This window comes from Canis lupus, chromosome 1 (assembly GCF_011100685.1).
Source record: "Canis lupus familiaris isolate Mischka breed German Shepherd chromosome 1, alternate assembly UU_Cfam_GSD_1.0, whole genome shotgun sequence".
Classification (NCBI taxonomy): domain Eukaryota; kingdom Metazoa; phylum Chordata; class Mammalia; order Carnivora; family Canidae; genus Canis; species Canis lupus.
In genome coordinates, this window is record NC_049222.1 from 113,514,806 (window position 1) to 113,532,478 (window position 17,673).

At 53.3% G+C, this 17,673-nt stretch overlaps 1 protein-coding gene across 2 annotated transcripts; it reads right to left on the reverse strand.

Moving 5' to 3' along the window:
• Window positions 1–5,040: 5,040 nt before the first annotated feature.
• CYP2S1 (cytochrome P450 family 2 subfamily S member 1) lies at window positions 5,041–16,674 on the reverse strand. Of its 2 annotated transcripts, none has more exons than XM_038528822.1 (9): window positions 16,486–16,674; window positions 15,198–15,363; window positions 12,481–12,630; window positions 11,903–12,063; window positions 11,589–11,768; window positions 9,849–9,990; window positions 8,159–8,346; window positions 6,508–6,649; window positions 5,041–6,352 (listed from the first exon to the last, which is right to left on the reverse strand). In XM_038528822.1, exons 1-9 carry the CDS (start codon window positions 16,657–16,659, stop codon window positions 6,171–6,173), a joined length of 1,485 nt encoding a protein of 494 aa, XP_038384750.1. In that variant the 5' UTR covers window positions 16,660–16,674; the 3' UTR covers window positions 5,041–6,170. The 2 variants fall into 2 exon arrangements, with proteins under 2 accessions (XP_038384750.1, XP_038384751.1); XM_038528823.1 differs by having other exon boundaries at window positions 6,218–6,352; window positions 8,175–8,346.
• Between the last annotated feature and the right edge of the window lie 999 nt (window positions 16,675–17,673).

Genomic DNA, 17,673 nt, shown 5'->3' on the forward strand with positions numbered 1-17,673 from the left:
GATGAACAGGTGAACAGAAATGTCACCTGTGCCCAGAACTGGGGGTTCCACAGTGGGCGAGAGGAACGTCTGCCCCCATGGGGTTCATATTTCACAGGGAAGGAGAGACCACAACCAGATAAAAATTTATCAAGGCACAGTATGGGCAGCAAAGAAAAACAAAGTAGTGAAGGGAATACCAAGGGGTGAGAGTTCCATTTTTTTTTAAGATCTTATTTATTTATTCACAAGAGACACAGAGACAGACAGAGACACAGGCAGAGGGAGGAGCAGGATCCATGCAGGGATCCCGACATGGGACCCGATCCTGGGACTCCAGGATCGCACCCTGGGCCTAAGGCGGGCGCTAAACAGCTGAGCCCCCCGGGCTGCCCGAGAGTTCCATTTTAAACGGGGTGGTCAGGGAAGAGCACTCTGAGGTTATGATTAAGATAAATTAGCAAGTGTATCATGGAGGAAAGGACCTTCTAGGGAGAAGGGACAGCTAGTTCAATGGCCTGGAGGCAGGCACGTGAAGAAATTCAAGGAGAACTGAGCATCTGGAATGGATGATAAGGTCAGGGAGGGCCTTGGCCTACCAAGGACATTAGCTTCAGGTGTACAACTAGTGATTTGATATTTGCGTCTATTTCTAAATAATTACCACAACAATTCTAGTTACCATCTGCCACCAACCAATGCAAGAGTTTATCTTGTGATGACAACTTTTTTTTTTTTTTTAAGGTTTATATTTTTAGAGACATCTAGGTGGCTCAGTGGTTGACCATCTGCCTTTGGCTCGGGTTATGATTCTGGGGTCCTGGGATCGAGTCCCACATCAGGCTTCTGGCAGGGAGCCTGCTTCTCTCTCTGCCTATGTCTCTGCTTCTCGCTGTGTCTCTCATGAGTAAATCAATCAATCAATCTTTAAAAAAAAAAAAAGATTTATATTCTTTTTATTTTATTTTTAAGATTTATATTCTTAAGTAATATCTATACCCAATGCAGGGCTCAAACTTACAACCCTGAGATCAGGAGTTGCATGCTCTTCCAACTGAGCTGGCTAGGGGCCCTGTGATGAGAACTTCTAAGACCTTAGCAACTTTCAAATATGTAATACAGAACTTCTTCCCTCCCTCCCTTCTTCCTTCCTTCCTTCGTTCCTTCCTTCGTTCCTTCCTTCCTTCCCTCCCTCCCTCCTTTCTTTCTCTCTCTCTTTCTTTCTTTCTCTTTCTTTCTTTCTTTCTTTCTTTCTTTCTTTCTTTCTTTCTTTCTTTCTTTCTTTCTTTCTTTCTTTCTTTCTGAGTAAAACTTACCCTCAGACATAGGGCTCAAACTCAGGACCCAAGATCAAGAGTCACATTCCCTTGTGAGTGAGCCAGCCAGGCACCCCTGCGGTATTAACTATAGGCTCCATGCTGTACATTACATCCCTGTTTCCCTGAGTTCAGCTATTTTTTAGATTCCACATATAAGCGAGATCATACAGTATTTGTCTTTCTGTCTGACTTTTTTCACTTAGCACATGCACCGAGGTCCATTCATGTTGTTGCCAAATGGCAGGAGTTTTTCCTTTTCATGGCTGAATAGTATTCCATCACGCACATATATATCACATTTTCCTTATCCATTCATCTGCTGATGGACACTAGAGTTATTTCTGTTTTGGCTACTGTGAATACTGCCGCCATGAACACAGGAGTGCAGATCTCTCTTTGACATACTGATTCTGTTTCCTTTGAATATATACCCAGAAGTTGGATCACTGGGTCATAATGGTAGTTCCATTTTTAATTTTTTGAGACACTTCCACAGTTTTCCATTGTGGCTATACCAGTTTATCTTCCTACCAACAGTGCAGGAGGGTTCCCCACTGCAGGGGCGGGGGTGGATAGGTGGGGCTTGAGCAGGGGAGAAACTTGGTTTGATTTGGTGTCAGAGGATCCCTCCAAGACCAGTAAGTGAAAGGTTGATGGGAAACTTTCTCACAGAGAAATCAAGACCTGACCGCAGTACATCGAGCCATAGATTATTATTGCACCATGATACACCAGGAAGGGACCCAGCACCTCCAGTGAGAAGCTCTTGCCAGAATGAGCCAGAATCTGATCCAATTCCCACTTTACAGGGAATTCCTGGAATGGAAAGACATCTTGAGTGGTGCCACAAAGATGGTGTCCACCAAATCCAGGATGTGAAAATTGGTGAAAATTGATACAGGACAAGTGACCTAGTTTCTTTAAGAAAAAGTGGCATATACAGGTTGAGGAATGGCTACAAATTTCAAAGACCTGAGAGGTTCAAAGGATGGCACTGTGTGGTGAGTTTTTGGATCCTTATTTGAACAAAACCCAACTACTAAGTACATTTATGAGATGGTCAGGGAAATGGTGAATATAGAGTTTGCATGTTCGGTTATTTGTGAGTGGAGTGAAGTGTGTGTTTGCCTTGACTTTAAAAAAAAACTGAAAGGAGGTGGGGCGCCTGGGTGGCTCAGTTGGTTAAAGGTCTTACTCTTGATTTCAGTTCAGGTCATGGTCTCAGGATTGGGAGATGGAGCCCCGCGCTGGGGGTGAGGGTTTCTGCTAGAGATTCTCTTTCCCTCTCCCTCTGCCCCACCCACCCCATGTTCTTGAGCTCTCTCAAACAAATAAATCTTTTTTTTTTTTTCAATTGAAGGGTGCCCGGGTGGCTCAGTCAGTTAGCGTCTGCCTTCAGCTCATGTCATGTTCCAAGGGTGCCAGGACTAAGCCCTGAATCAGGCTCCCTGCTCAGCAGAGAGGCTGCTTCTCCTTCTCCCTCTGCCTGCTGCTCCCCCTGATTGTGCTCTCTCTTTCTGTCAAATGAATAAAAATTTTAAAATAAAATAAATTGAAAGGGAGGAATTACTCCTTAATAAAGAGCCTTTTGGGGGGAATATAAAAATTTTTGAGAAAAAAAAATTTTGAGGATAGTGGTGATGGTTACACAGCGTTATGAGCATGTTTAACACCACTGACTTACACAATTATGAATAGTTAAAATGATGTTATATGTATTTTACCAGACACACAAAACTGAAGACCACACTAATTCTACATTTTCACTTTGGGGTCCAATAATTCCTATTAAGCCCTTTTGAATTTAGATTTTCTTTTACTTGCTACTGAAATGATCCTAATTCATGCCAGCTTTCATACTGATGTAGCACAGTCTGTCCTTCCCTAAGTGATGGCATTTCTTTCTTTCTTTTTCTTTCTTTCTTTCTTTCTTTCTTTCTTTCTTTCTTTCTTTCTTTCTTTCTTTCTTTTATTTACTTAGTCATGATAGACACACAGAGAGAGAGAGAGAGAGGCAGAGACACAGGCAGAGGGAGAAGCAGGCTCCACGCCGGGAGCCGACGTGGGAATCGATCCCGGGATTCCAGGATCGCACCCTGGGCCAAAGGCAGGCGCTAAACCGCTGAGCCACCCAGGGATTCCCCAGTGATGATATTTCTGATTCCAGACTTCCCTCAGTGTGAATTTTATTTATTCACTTCCTTAATTTATTTTTAAGTAATCTGTACATTCAGCATGGGGCTCAAACTCACAACTCCAAGATCAAGAGTTGTATGCTATGTGGACTAAGCCAGCCAGGCATCCTTCATGAAAAACTTTTTAAAAAAGGAAACAAAAAATAAAATTAAAAAAAGAAGGAGGTGCCGTGGTGGCTCAATTGGCTAAGTGTCTGCCTTTGGCTCAGGTCATGATCTCAGGGTTCTGGGATGCAGCCCTGCATTGGGCTCCCTGCTCAGTGGGGAGTCTGCTTCTGCTTCTCCCTCTCCCTCCTACTTGTCATCTCTCTCAAATAAATAAATAAAATCTTTTTTTTTTTTAAAGGAAACTGATAGCTAATGTTATATGCTTTGCTGAAGCATCTAGGGGAAGATGAACCAATGTCTGTGGTTTACTTTGAAACACCTAAAAACTGATCTGGAAGGACAGGTGGATGGAAGTGCGCTCAGCAGGGTGGTGGACTTATTGTGGGAGAGTCAGGGCAGGAGCACACAGGCATTGCTTGTGTCATTCCCTCAAGTCTGCTGCATATTTGAAAACTGTCATTAAACTTTGTGTGTGGGGGCAACGTCCTTTATTATGAGAAATGCATATTCAGTGATTTCTGGGGTTTGCTTTTTAAAACATATTAGAGAGAGAGAGAGAGCACATGATTTGGGGGAGGAGTAGAGGGAGAGGGACAAGCAGACTCCCCACTGACCTTGGAGCCTGCCCTGGGGCTCCATCTCAGGACCCTGAGATCATGACCTGATCCAAAACCAAGTGTGGGACACTTAACTGACTGAGCCGCCCAGGGATTTGCTTTAAAACAGTAAGAGGGGAGTCTGGCTGGCTCAGTCAGTGGAGCGTGCACTCTTGATCTCGGGGTGGGGTGGGGGTGTTTGAGTTTGAGCCCCACGTTGGGTGGAAAGAGGACTTAGAAACAAAAGCTTAAAAACATTTTTAAACAATAAAATAAAAACAATCGTAGTACAGTGGTAGCAGAAATAAAACTAGTAAAGTTGCCAGTTATCAAAGGAGCCCAGGTGATGGGCACAGGGGTTCACTGTACTATTCTCTCTACTTCTGTGTGCTGGAAAACTTCCTTACTAGGTAACTAACACATACAAAGATGTGTCTGCCTTCCTGGTGGAGAAAAGGCTGGAGGAAAGGAGCCTGTGAGAGGCAGAGCTGGGTTAGGAACTGTGCTCCAGCTGCTTTCGGACCGACCAACCCATTGACTGGGAGAGCTCCCAGGGCCTGGATCAGGATCCTCACCTGCCCACTTTCCCCGGCTGGGCCTCCCACAAGCCTAACCCCAAGCCTGCAGTTCCTCGGGTTACCTTCTCCCTGCCCACACCTCCCCTCCCCACATCAGCTTCACCGGAAGTCAGGCCCAGGACAGGCCCCCCTCCCCCCATCTCCACATCTGGTACTGATGTCAACAGCCAGGGCAGGCCAGGAGCAGTGTTTTTTAGCTCCCGCCCAGCCTCGAGGGAGGGGCGGACCCCCCATTCCCACCCCTTACTCACAATGACAGACACTGTCACAGGCACTCCAGGCCCTGCCATGGGCCAGACCTAGGGCCAGAAATGAACTTTTATTGCAAAATGGGGACTTTCAAGTCACAGGGACGTCAGAGCTGGCCTCTTCTCTGACCCAGGGAGTTGGAATCTAGCCCCTACTGGGTCATCTAGCCCCTTCTACTGGGTCTAACTGGGACTTGGGGAGGGGAGGTGGGTCAGTGTGTGTGTGGGGAGGAGGGGCAGGCAGGGGAGGCTTTTAATAGGGTTACATAAGCAGCAGGAGGGGGAGGTGTTTCTCTGAGCAGAGGGTCCGGTGTGTCCTAGTTGACTTGCTTCCCAGGCCTGTGTCCATAATTGCACGCTGCGCTTATATTTATATTTGGGAGAATTTGAGGATCAAGGTGCTCGGAAAGAGGGGTGTCCTTGAGGGCTGAAGGCCTGGAGGAGGTGGGGGATGTGCCCCCCCCAAGAACGGTGTGTCTGAGTGAAGATATTTGGGAGTGGGACGGTATCCTGTGTGGGCTAGCTGTGTGGTTCAGTACTGGGGACATGCGGACAGCAGTGGTCATCTGCCTGGATCGTGCTGTGACAGCAAGAGGGGATGCTGGGGCTGAACTCAGGGACGGTCTCTCTGTGTGGGGACGTGACCCAGAAAGTGGCATGTTCACCTCTCTACACCAGGCTCCCAGAATTGGCGGGTGGATGGGTGGGTGAAGAAGGCTTGTGGGTCCAACACAGCAGCTGTTTCTGTGGCTTATGAAGGTAGGAGCCAAATTCCCACATGTGGGTTGTGAATCCAGGGGAGTTGTGTCATGTAGGGGATGGTGTGTTATCTAGGCACACGATCACGATTCCAGACAAACTCAATCTATGCCTGTAGGAAGCCTATGTGTCAGAGTGGCCTCTTGGCTCTGGTGGCGGGGCGAGGACTGTGTGTCTCAACAGCTGCATGGGCTGAGTAAGCAGGGCCCTGGGGACATGTAGGCCGATTATCTGTGTGAGTGACTCTAGAGGAGCTCCGGGTGCATGGATGTGGCTGCCTGGGGGGCTCCGGAGACACAACCAAGTTGATGCCCGCCTCCGCCAGGGGGCCACCAATCTCCCACAGCTCCCTCCTTCATCTGGTCCACACGGTGGGGGTTGGGGAAGGTTAGTGGGGCCGGACTCGCAGCTGGAAGGCTGGGGGGATGTTGAAAAGGCCGCTGACAGCTGGCTGGAGGCTCAGGGCACCCGGCGGGCTCGGGCTCTCCAGGGAGAAGGCCTGCAGGATGGTGGTGAGGAGGAGGAAGAGCTCTGCGTGCGCCAGGCCCTCTCCCAGGCAGATGCGCTTACCTGAAGGGAACAAGGGGGATAGGACTGGGTCAGCCCCCCTGCTCACCCGCAGGTGAGCAGGGAGCGCCCCAGCAGATACCTAAGGAGGGAACAAGGGGGATAGGACTGGGTCACCTGCTCACCCGCAGGTGAGCAGGGAGCGCCCCAGCAGATACCTAAGGAGAAGGGCAGGAATGCCTCCTGCTTCTGGAACCGTCCGTCTGCATCCAGGAATCGATCTGGATTGAATTCTTCTGGCTCATCAAAGATCTCAGGATCATGCAGGACAGAGCCAAGGAGGGGGAAGACCTCGGTGCCCTGAGCGGAGAGCAATAATCGAATGACAAATATCCTTCCCCCACCAGGCCCGAGGGCAGAACACAAGAGTCTGGAAGGGCACCGGTTCACATAGCACAATGGCATCAATATATTTCAAGGGCTTATTATGGGCCAGGGACTACCTCCTGTGCAATAGGTACGTCTCTCTCTCTCACACACACGCGCACACACACACACACACACTCAAACTCATTGAATCTTTTTAACAAGTCTACGAAGCAATTTCTAACATGATTCCCATTTCAAAAATGGGAAAACAGAGGTTCCTCCCCCAAACTGAAACAACTTGCCCAACATAGCATTTGGACATGGTGGGGCTAGTTCTTTGTCAATTTTGTTTTTAAACTTTGAGGGTACGTTGTGATTCACCTGTGGTTGTCCTAAGCCACCTGGCCCGAGTCCAGCTCTTTCCCACTTCCAGAGGTAAGGCCAAGGGTGGGCAGGTGAGGGCTGTCGGTTGAAGGTGCCCCACCCCGGGGCCCTGGGTGGCAGCCGGGAGCAGTTACTGAGATCCCAGGGCTGTGCAGTGGAGGAAGGAAGTGTGAGGGGCAGGGACCTCCTTTGCCAGGGACCATGGCTAGCATGGTCTGAGCTGGGAAGGGGAGGGAGGCTCCAGGAGAAGATGGGGTCATGCTGTGGCTATCAAAACGAGGCCAATAGCTGTGGCTAAAGCACAGGCCCTGGGTGTAAATCCTGCCTGTACCACGGCAGGCTGGGTGACCCCAACGAGTCTTCCCATTCTTCCAAGGCGAGTTTCCCCATCTGTAAAAATGGGCATGATAATGCATAGGGTTGCTCCAAAGATTAAACCATATGTGTGAGGCATTTAGAATAATACCTGGCGCAGAGCAAGTCCTCAGTCATTGATGCCTGTGGAGAGGTGCCACCAGCGCGAAAACACCAGGACCAGAAAACACCAGGACTAGGTCTAACTGCTTTGGGTTTGATTCTACAATGAAGCTCAAGGAGGGAGCTGCCGGTGGGAAGGCACCTGGGGTTTCCGGGGAGACATCGCCCCCTGGCGGTGCTGGTGATGAGTTGCTCTCTAACGGAGAGCATGAGCTGGGGCGCAGGGGGGAGGCGAGGGATGCGGGGGTAAGAGGGGGGCAGGGGGGAGGGGGGAGTGGAGGGAGGGCCGGGGACTCATGATTGTGAGACTCCAGCCCTCAGTTCTCAAGTTGTTTCCCTGTCTGTAGCCTCTGGCATGTGACTGTCCCAAAAACCTTGGAAGAAGGTAGAATTAGGGTATCTGTTGGACAGAGGGTATCCTAATCCTCTGTACTGAGGCCTTGAGACAGGTAGAGGCAGGAGAAATGCACACAGAAAGAAACAGAGAGGGAGAGGGGTGCAGAGAGAGGGACCCCGAGAAAGAGGAGATGTCAGAGAGGAGAGAGAGAGACCAATAATCAGAAAAAGCCAGACACACAGCCAGCCACAGACTCGGCCCGAGGCGAGGCAGCGCCTGGACGTGGCCGACGGCTGGCCCACCTGGGGCAGCGTGTACCCTCGGAAGCAGGTGGTCCTCGCAAGGGCACGGGGCACCCCCATGGGCACCAGAGCCAGCAGCCGCTGCGCCTCATGCAGAACTGCGTCGGTGTAGGGGAGGCGGGCTCGGTCCCCCAGGCCCGGTGCACGGCCGGCCCCCAGCTCTCGGCTCAGCTCCTCCCGCACACGCTCTGCACCCAGGAAGAGAGGGCCGGGAGGTCAGAGGTGGGGTGGGGCTCTGTGATCCTACCCTCGGAAGCCCCATCTTCTCAGAGTGGCAGTGCTTTGGGGGAGGCGGCGGTGGGGAGGAGTCCCCCAGGCTTTGCTGAGCCTCACAGGTCCCTGATGTCCTGTGTGCTGGGCACAAGGTCTCTCCTCTCTCAATTCCCACAGCAATCCTGTGAGGTGGGTACAATTATCCATCCCCATTTCCCAGATGAGGAAACCGAGGCCTAGAGAGCTGAAGTCACAGTGGGTGACTGAGGCCTTCCACTGAGGCCACCAGACCCTAAGCCCCATCTTCCAGGTCAGTCCACCCTACTGTCCTGACAACATTTAATGCAGCTGCCTGACTGCAAAATCCTGGGCTTCCCTGGAGCTCATGGCCTGTTCTGCCTCTCAGGCAGGTACCCTTCCTGCAGTTTCACTTCCTGTCTGTGCCCTGATGACCCCAAGCTTTTTTATTTCCTTACACCCAATGTGGGGCTCGAAGTCACAACGCTAAGATCAGGCGTCACACTCTATCAACTGAGCCAGCCAGGTACCCTCCCTCTCCTTTAAGCAAACTCTATGCTCAACATTCTGCTTGAACTCAGGAAGGACCCTGAGAACAAGGACCCCAGTTTGTTTTTTGTCTCCAGTCCTGAAACAGGTGTCTTGTTTTACCTCCTCACAGGTGGCCCCAGGTCCCTCACACTTGTCCAACTGGCCTCAGTGTCTCCTCTGAAACAGCTCCTTATTCTTTCTGTCTCAGGGTGGCCCCATGGTCCCCTGATCCCCTAGTTCCCTGGGGCTCCCGGGTTGTTTTCTAACTGCCCACCCGACTCCTCTTCCTGCCCCACAGCTTGGCCCAGAACTGTCCTCTCCTGCCCAGGACGGTCCTCATCCTCTTCCCTGGGCTCCTGCCATCCTCTTGCACATCTTACCTCTTTCAGCCCAAAGGATTTTTCTAAAATGCTAATTTGACCCTGCTCTCCCCTCCTCAGCATCTTTCCATGGCTCCCCATTGCTCAGGATCAGGCAAATGAGGTACCACCAAAGCGACACAGCCCTGAGAGGTCTCTTGCCTCTTTTCTTTTCTTCCTTTCTTTTTAAAAGTATTTTACCTATTTATTTGACACAGAGAGAGAGAGAGCACAAGCAGGGGGGCAGCAGGCAGGGAAAGGGAGAAGCAGGCTCCCCACTAAACAGGGACCCAGACATGGGGCTTGATCCCAGGACCCCAAGATCATGACTTGAACCCAAAGTAGACACTAACCGACTGAGCCACCAGCACCCCTCCTGCCTCATCTCTCACTTTACTACACCTCACACTGCAACCAGCAGCCCCCCAACCTCTGGCTCTTTAGACATCCCCGATGCTGGGCTCATTCGCGCTTCTAGGCTCTGGATCAGGTTGTTCGTTCTCCTGAACATTCTTTCTCTTGAGCCCTCACTTCCGTCCCCAAGGCTGACTGGTGCACAAGCCTCCTACCTTGGACCTGAGGGTACTTCAGCAGAAGCAGGAGGGTGTAGCGGACCGTGGTGCTGACGGTGACCGTCCCGGCGAATAGCAGATAAATGACCGTCATCAGCAAGTTTTTGTCCGTCAGTTCTGTGTTCGGGTCTTGCTCCTCCTGGGAGAAACCAGGCAGAGGGGCTCAGAGAACTCAGGCCACAGGGAACAGAGGCCAGCACAGCCACGCCTGGAGCGTAACACAGCAAGTTCAAGCTTTGTCAGGGGGTTTGTATAAATGTTTGGGCAAGTGGGGAAGTGGACTCTTGATATATTAGTTCTCTTTGGTTGCAATGTTTTTGAAAATGAAAGAGCACGGCCGCTATACAAAACAAACAGAGAATGACATGTGGTTAGGAAGTGAAGAAACTAGAGCCCTGTCACCAACAATGGGGCTCCAAATGGTGCAGCTGCTATGGAGAATGGTATCAGGTTCCTTAAAAAAAAAAATGTAAATAGTATTGCCATATGATCCAGCAATTCCATTTCTGAGTATGTACCCCAGTAAGTGGGAAGCAAGGTCTCGAAGGGGTATCTGTACACCTGTGTTCACAGCAGCGTTATTCGCAATGGCCAAAAGGGGGAAGCACCCCAAGTGGCCACTGATGGATGAATGGGTAAACCAAATGTGGAATAAGGATTCAGCCTTAAAAAGGAAGGAAATGCTGTCATCCGCTACGACCTGGATGAACCTTGAGGACATCTCACTAAGGGAAATAAGCCAGTTGCAAAAGGCTAAATAATGAGGTCCCTAATGTTGGTAAATTCAGAGACGGAAAGGTGGTTGCCAGGAGCTGGGGAGGGGGAATGGGGAGCTGCTGTTTAACAATAAAGAGTTTCAGTTTGATAAGATGAAAAAAGTTCTGGAGATTGTCTACACAACATTGTGGATGGAATTAACACTACTGAACTCGACACTTAAAAGTGGCAAAGGCAGGGGCGCCTGGCTGGCTCCATGGGAAGAGCATGTGAAACTTTTTTTTTTTTTGCATGTGAAACTCTTAATCTTGGGGTTGTAAGTTTGAGTCCCACGTTTGGGTGTGGATTACTTTAAAATAAAATGTTTGGGATGCCTGGGTGGCTTAGCGGTTGAGCATCTGCCTTCAGCTCAGGGCGTGATTCCGGGGTCCTGGGATCCAGTCCCACATTGGGCTCTCCGCAGGAAGCCTGCTTCTCCCTCTGCCTCTGCCTTTCTCTCTGTCTCTCATGTATAAATAAAATCTTAAATTTTTTTTTATCCATTCATTTGACACGCAGAGAGAGCACAAGCAGGGGGAGCGGCTGAGAGAGAGGGAGAAGCAGACTCCCTGCTAGCAGGGAGGGGAGCCCAAAGAGAGGCTTGATCCCAGGACCCCGTGATCATGACCTGAGGTGAAGGCAGACACTTAACTGACTGAGCCACCAGGCGCCCCTGTTCTAATATAATTAAGGAAGTGGACTTTATTCCTATAATTTGATATTGCCAGGTTCCATAATTAAATGATTCTACTTGACATGACATGTCCTGTGGGGGTGGGGTACAGTGACATGGAGGATTGCTGGTGGCAGGCCACTGGGCGTGGGGCCTGCACAGGGGCATAAGGTCAGAGAGAGAGAGAGAGGGAGAAAGGGGGAAGAAGAGAGAGAGGGAGGCCTGATAGATTCCCAGCCATACGGGAGTTGGGACCAGCCAAGCCACCAGCCTCATTCCGAAGGCCCCCAACCCTGACCTTTCCCTACCTTTGCCATCTTCAGCAGGAAGGCATCCACAACGTCGTGTGGGGGGCCCGAGGTGTCCAGGCTCTCCTTGTGTCTCTGTACCTGCTGGACGGCGAAGGTGGCCAGGACACTCAAGTGGCTGAGGAGCTGTGTGTGGGGGCCGGGCAGGTGCTGCAGGAGCCAGGAGAACATCTCGTAGGTCTGTGGGGAGAAGGGCAGCGGTTCCCCTGGGGCCTGGTCCTGCACCAGCGTGGAGGGCCCTTCTGGGGGTTACCTGGACACCATGGGCGGGAACCTCTGGGGAAGGTGGCTGGAGAGGGGCCCCACCCACTTACCTGGCCCCAGGGGGAGCTGACCCCCAGCACTGTGCCGCCGGCCGCCTGGACCACGGCCTGGAACTCCTTGTCCTCGTAGGGGAAGCGGAGGCCGAAGGTGAGGGAGCAGATGATGTTAGAGGTGGCCTGAGCCAGCAGCAGGGAGGGGTCAAATGGGCGTCCTGGGGGGGAGAGGGCAGAGAGGAGGGCCGTGATGGAGAGGGGGACTGGAAGGAGACAGGCATCCAGAGAGACAGACAGGGCAAGAAAGACGGACAGAGACACAGGGAAAGAGGCAGAGAAACAGACATGCAAGAGAGACAGGCTGGGAAAGACTGGGCAGAAGGACAGATAGGGAGACAGACGAGGAGAGACAAAGAGACAGACTTACAGGAGAGAAAAGCAGAAGAATAGAGAAAGAAATGAAACAGAAAGAGTGAAGTGACAGTACTGGGGACACAGAGATTCCCCGGGAGATGGGAGGACAGAGACAGAAGGTGGAGGAGACAGAAGTGGTGGTGAGCAGAGCCCAGGAAGGAAGGCCCTCCCCACGCTCAGGGGCGCCCCAGGGGACCCCGGGCTCACCCCACCCTGCTTACCTACTGTCCCCTGGAATGCCTCCACCAGACGCTGGGCCTCGGCCTGGATCAGCTCCTCGCCTTCTCGCTTCCCCATGCCCAGGTCCCGCAGGGCCAGCGTGGTCAATCTCCTCAGCTGCCTCCACCGCTCCCCATTGGAGAAGAAAACCCCTGTACAGAAGGCTAGACTCAAGGATGGACTGGCCCCTCTCCCCATTCCCCAGCACTACTCCTTCCCAGTGAGGTGCCCTGGTGGGGTGGGCCGGGGCCTCTGCAGGCCCTGTCTTGAGTCCATTCCAGCCTAGACAGGGTTGAGGACTCAGTAGGTGCTCAGTAAATGCCTACCCTTGGGGCAGAAGGGACATTCTCCTGGGAAGCTGGTAACTGAGATTATCCAGGCCCCTTGTGATCTGTGATGAACCAGGATGAGTGAAAACTTCTTCCACCCACCCATCCATCCATCCATCCATCCATCCATCCATCCATCTTCTTCTTCCTCTCTCTCTCCTCCTTTTTTTTTTTTTTTATAGATTTTATTTATTTTAGTTGAGAGAGAGAGAGAGAGAATGAGCAGGGGAGAGGCGGAGGGAGAAGCAGACTTCCCGCTGAGCAGGGAGCCCGATGCAGGGGTCAATCCCAGGACCCAGAGATCATGACCCAAGCTGAAGGTATATGCAGATGCTTAACCGACTGAACCACCCAGCACCCTTCCCTCCCTCCCTCCCCCCCTTCCTTCCTTCCTTCCTTCCTTCCTTCCTTCCTTCCTTCCTTCCTTCCTTCCTTCCTTCCTTCCTTCCTTCCTTCCTTCCCAACACTTACAGAGTGCTACTGGGTCCCCTGCCCCACATCATTTGGAAGCTGAACCAGGAGAGAGGAGGATGGACTGTTGTCCTTTAGCTAAGGGTCTGCTCTGGACAAACCTTGCTTCTCTGAGCTCAAGGTCCCACGTGGACAATGCCATACCCTAGTGGCCTCCTGGAAGCCTCCTCCAGGGTGTCCCCCGTCCACTCTCCCAGTGTGTCCCCAACTGGCCTCAGCACCTCTCCTCCTTCCTGTCTCAGCCCACTGTCCCCTGGTCCCTGGCCAGAGAGCCCTGGATGCCTTTTCCAACCACCCCCTTCCTTCCCCACACCCCCAGCCCCAGGACAGCACAGTCTCCTCTCCGGGCTCCTGCACAGTGACCTGAGGATCTTGCTTATGACTCCCCTCTCTCCATCTATAGCCCCCAGAAAATCCCAAAGCTGAGCACTCTGGTATGAGTCAGGCCCTGCGTGACCGACCCATTTCACCAGCTTTGTTACTCACCCAGCTACAATTGCGCTGGCTTTTTCTCACTTCCTCAGTGGTATCAGGATCCCCCCTGGAGGCCTCTGCCTCTACTGTTCCCTCTGCCTGGATCACTCACCTCTCTATCCTCACTCAACTAACTCCATTCATCCTCAGGTCTCATTGGGATTATCATCTCCTCCCAGAAGCCTTCCTTGATTCCTCCCAGGCCCCCTCTCCTCCCTCCACCTGGGCCAGTACAGTTCCCGTGTCCTTTTTTTTTTTTTTTTTAAGATTTTATTTATTTATTTATTTATTCATAGAGATACACACAGAGAGAGAGAGAGAGAGAGAGAGAGAGAGAGAGAGAGGCAGAGACACAGGCAGAGGGAAAGCAGGCTCCATGCAGCGAGCCTGATGTGGGACTCGATCCCGGGTCTCCAGGATCACACCCTGGGCTGCAGGCGGCGCTAAACCGCTGCGCCACCGGGGCTGCCCTCCCCTGTGTCCTGTTCTCAGAGCTGTACCTCTCATTTTAGAATTCTATTCCCTCCCTCCAGGCCTAGGACAAGCCTATCTCTCCTACAGTGAGACAGGACACCACATCTGTCTTGGTCACCTCTGTGTCCCCAGTAAACACTATAGGGCCAGGTGTGATAAAAATTTGTCAACTGGGGGATGCCTGGGTGGCTCAGCAGTTGGGCATCTGCCTTCCGCTCAGAGCGTGATCCTGGAGTCCTGGGATTGAGTCCCACATCGGGCTCCCTGCATGGAGCCTGCTTCTCCCTCTGCCTGTGTCTCTGCCTCTCTCTCTCCGTGTCTCTTGTGAATGGATAAATAAAGTCTTTAAAAAAAATTGTCAACTGAATGAATGATTGCTGCTTCTCTCACCTCTAGGGTTTTTTACTTCTCTGCCTGGAACACCCTTCTCACTTCTAGGAGTCGGCGCTCAGACAACCTGTCTTTCCAGATTCCCTGGACATCTCCTATCAAACAGGCTGGGGCAGACACCTTCTCTGGTTCCAGTAATCTCAGGGGTTCCTTATCTTGGCCCTGACCCCTCTACCTTCCCCCATCCCAGCCTGGCACAGGACTTTCTCCCCACTGGCCAGCAAGCTCTTGGTCACAGCTGTGTCACCACAGCACCCCTAACACCAGGCTTCTACTTTCAGGCTTAGCTGAAATTCATTTCTACACATTACGTGTTCCCACCCATTACCAGTGCCTAGAAAGCTCTCCCTGTCCCTCCCAGTCCTGGGCTCCTCACCTGGAGCAGTGAGAACACCACCACACCACACCCAGGCCACATTCAATCCTCAGGATGACTCTTTGCAATAGGCAGTATTATCACCCCACTTGATGGATGGAAAACTGGCCCAGAGACACTAAGTCGTGCACAGAAGTCACACCAGTAAGTGGTGGCAGGCTCTGAGCGAAGGAGCCAGCAGTCCCCAGCTCTGCTCATGACTCACCATGGCCGCCAAAGGTCCCGTCCAGCGTTGCCAACATCCCCCGCCCACTGAACTCCTCAGCCTGACCTCCCAGGGCCTCCTGCACAGCCTCGTGCCCAACCAGGACCACCACGCGCCGCCAGGGTCCCAGGTACACGGTGAACACCGGGCCATACTTCTTACTCAGCTGCGGGCAGAGAGGGATATGGGGCGGGTTTTGAGGGGCAGGCCTATTGCCTCTTTCTGTCTAGATGTCCCCATCATGGCCCTGTCACTGGATGAGACATCTAAGAGGAAACTGCCCCAGCCCCAGACAGAAATAGCCCCCTCAGGAGGCTCAGTTCTCTTTTTGCATCAGGCTCCCAGGTCCCCTCCGGCAACAAAGCCCCCAACCCTTTACCTCCTACAGAGCCCCAAGTTTGGACCCTGGGACAACCCAGAACCACCCCTATCCCCCAACTTAGACATATGCAGCAAAAACAGACACCTGAGACTCTGGCTTCTCCTAACGCCTCAGCTCTGCCTCTACCTCAAAACTAGCAACCCCCCCCCCCCCCCTTTTTTTAATCACTCTGCTAAACCTTCAAATTCTGGAGTGGATAATGCTGGGCACCTGCCCCATCTTTCCCCAAGACCCCCATCCCTTTCCCCATGTCCTGAAGTTCCCCCCACCAGACTCCTTCTGACAGAGACCTCTGCCCCCAGCCCCCCAAAGGTTAGAACTGCCTCGGTCTTCCTCCCCGCTCTCCTTCCCCGCTGTCCCGGGACCTCCCAGCTCCCTCCTAGCTGAGCCGCACAGGACTGCAGCGCCCAGATCCTCCGCACACTTGCACCTGGAACCCTCCAGCCAAGCCTCCCCCTCCTCCCTTTTCTTCTCGGCCCCTCCCCAGTTACCTCTCCCCCAGGGATAAACCCGCCAGCATCCCAGCACCAGCTTGCGGCCTCCCGCTTTAATCCCCTGCTTCTATCACTTCCCAGGGATTCTGTGGACCCCTCTGCCCCGTACCCCTGCCGCTGGACCCTGCTTCCCGGCTCTCATCCTCTCCAGGATTCCGCGGGCAGACGTCTCTGCCCCTCTCGGCCGGCCCCGCATCCCGGGGTCCTCTCTCCCCAGCACCCCCTTCCACGGGGCCCCCTCAGCTCTGGAGCCCCGCCCCACCCCCCTCCGCCCCAGGACACCCCTAGTCCCTTTGCCCTTGCACCCGCGGCCTGCCTCCCCGAGGATGCCCCGAGGCCTCTCTGCCCTGGGGCCCCGTCCTCTCTGGGCCCTGGCCCCCGCCGCAGCCGGGGCGTCCCCGCGGCCCCTCACCCGCAGGAGCCCCGAGTACAGCGCCCCGGGCCGCAGCTGCAGGAGGTTCCCCAGCAGCGGCAGCGGCGGGGGCCCGGGGGGCAGGTGGCCGCGGGTCCGGGGCCGCGCCAGCGCCAGCAGCAGCAGCAGCAGCAGCAGCGCCAGCAGCAGCGTCCAGGTGCCGGCCGCCTCCATCGGGCCGGTCGGCTCCTTCTCCCGCTTGCGGCCGCTCCACGAGGCCGGGCCAGTCGGGGGCGGGGGCCGGGCGGCTCCTTCGGGGCGAGACGGGGCGCGGGGGCCGGATTCGCTCCCCGCCGGGGTCCGCCTGGTGCCGGGACCCGCTCGCGCACGGATGGCTACTGGGTCCCCCGGGTTCGGGGCGGGACAGCGCTTTGGGCCCCAGGTAGGGCGTGGGTCCGCTGGAGGAACCTGGAAGCCGGAGACTCTGCCTCCAGGAGGCCACACCCCGTGTCCGAAGCCGGGAGCCCGCGCCGCCCTCCCCGGCTCCCGCCTGTCCGGGTGGGACTTCGCGTGCGCGTGTGCGCGTCTTTGAGCCAGTTTCCTGCAGCATCTTAACCTCCTTACGGTAAAGCAGGAGGAGGACTTGACCTTCAACAGTAAGGAATCCGAGGTTGGGGAGATAAATCGGTTGGCCCCAGGCCACGCGGCCAACAAGCTGCCAGAGCTGGGATTTGAACTCCAGCCATTCTGAATGATTGATGGACTCGTTCCTTCACTTAGCAGTTTCGTCTAGTGGTTGGGAACATGCTGTCTGAGGCCAGACCGCTTGAGTTCACGGCCTAGCTTCTGGGTGCCTCTGTTAACTCCTGCAGAATGGGGATAGTTTCAGGATCAATAGGTTCACGTGTAAACAACTTCAGACCGGGCCAGGTGCGTATATACCAAGTCATCACGTAAAGGTTAGCTAATATTCTCTCAACTGTCACCGAGGTCCAACTATAAACAAGACTGTCTAGACCTGGAGATGCAGGTAAGAGAGAAGGGCTTGGCCTTCCCTGAGCTCATTGATATGCAAATGCAGTAATAAATTACAATAATTTCAAGTTGCTCAAAGGTTTGCCAGGGCAGTGAGCTCATTGAGGAAGACAGTTACAATGTCAGGTCCAGGCTGTTTGGTTCAAAGCTGTACACACAGTAAGTAGGTGCTCAATAAATATTTGTTGCATTGGAAGATTGAATGTAGGAGAT

Excerpts from the sequence above, each read along its gene's own strand:
- CYP2S1 (XM_038528822.1), bottom strand. The coding sequence starts at position 16,659 with ATGGAGGCGGCCGGCACCTGGACGCTGCTGCTGGCGCTGCTGCTGCTG. Across the intron at positions 6,650-8,158 it reads GAGGGTACACGCTGCCCCAG|GGCACCGAGGTCTTCCCCCT; the intron begins GTGGGCCAGCCG and ends CTCTCCGCTCAG. Across the intron at positions 6,353-6,507 it reads ATTCCTGCCCTTCTCCTTAG|GTAAGCGCATCTGCCTGGGA; the intron begins GTATCTGCTGGG and ends TGTTCCCTTCAG.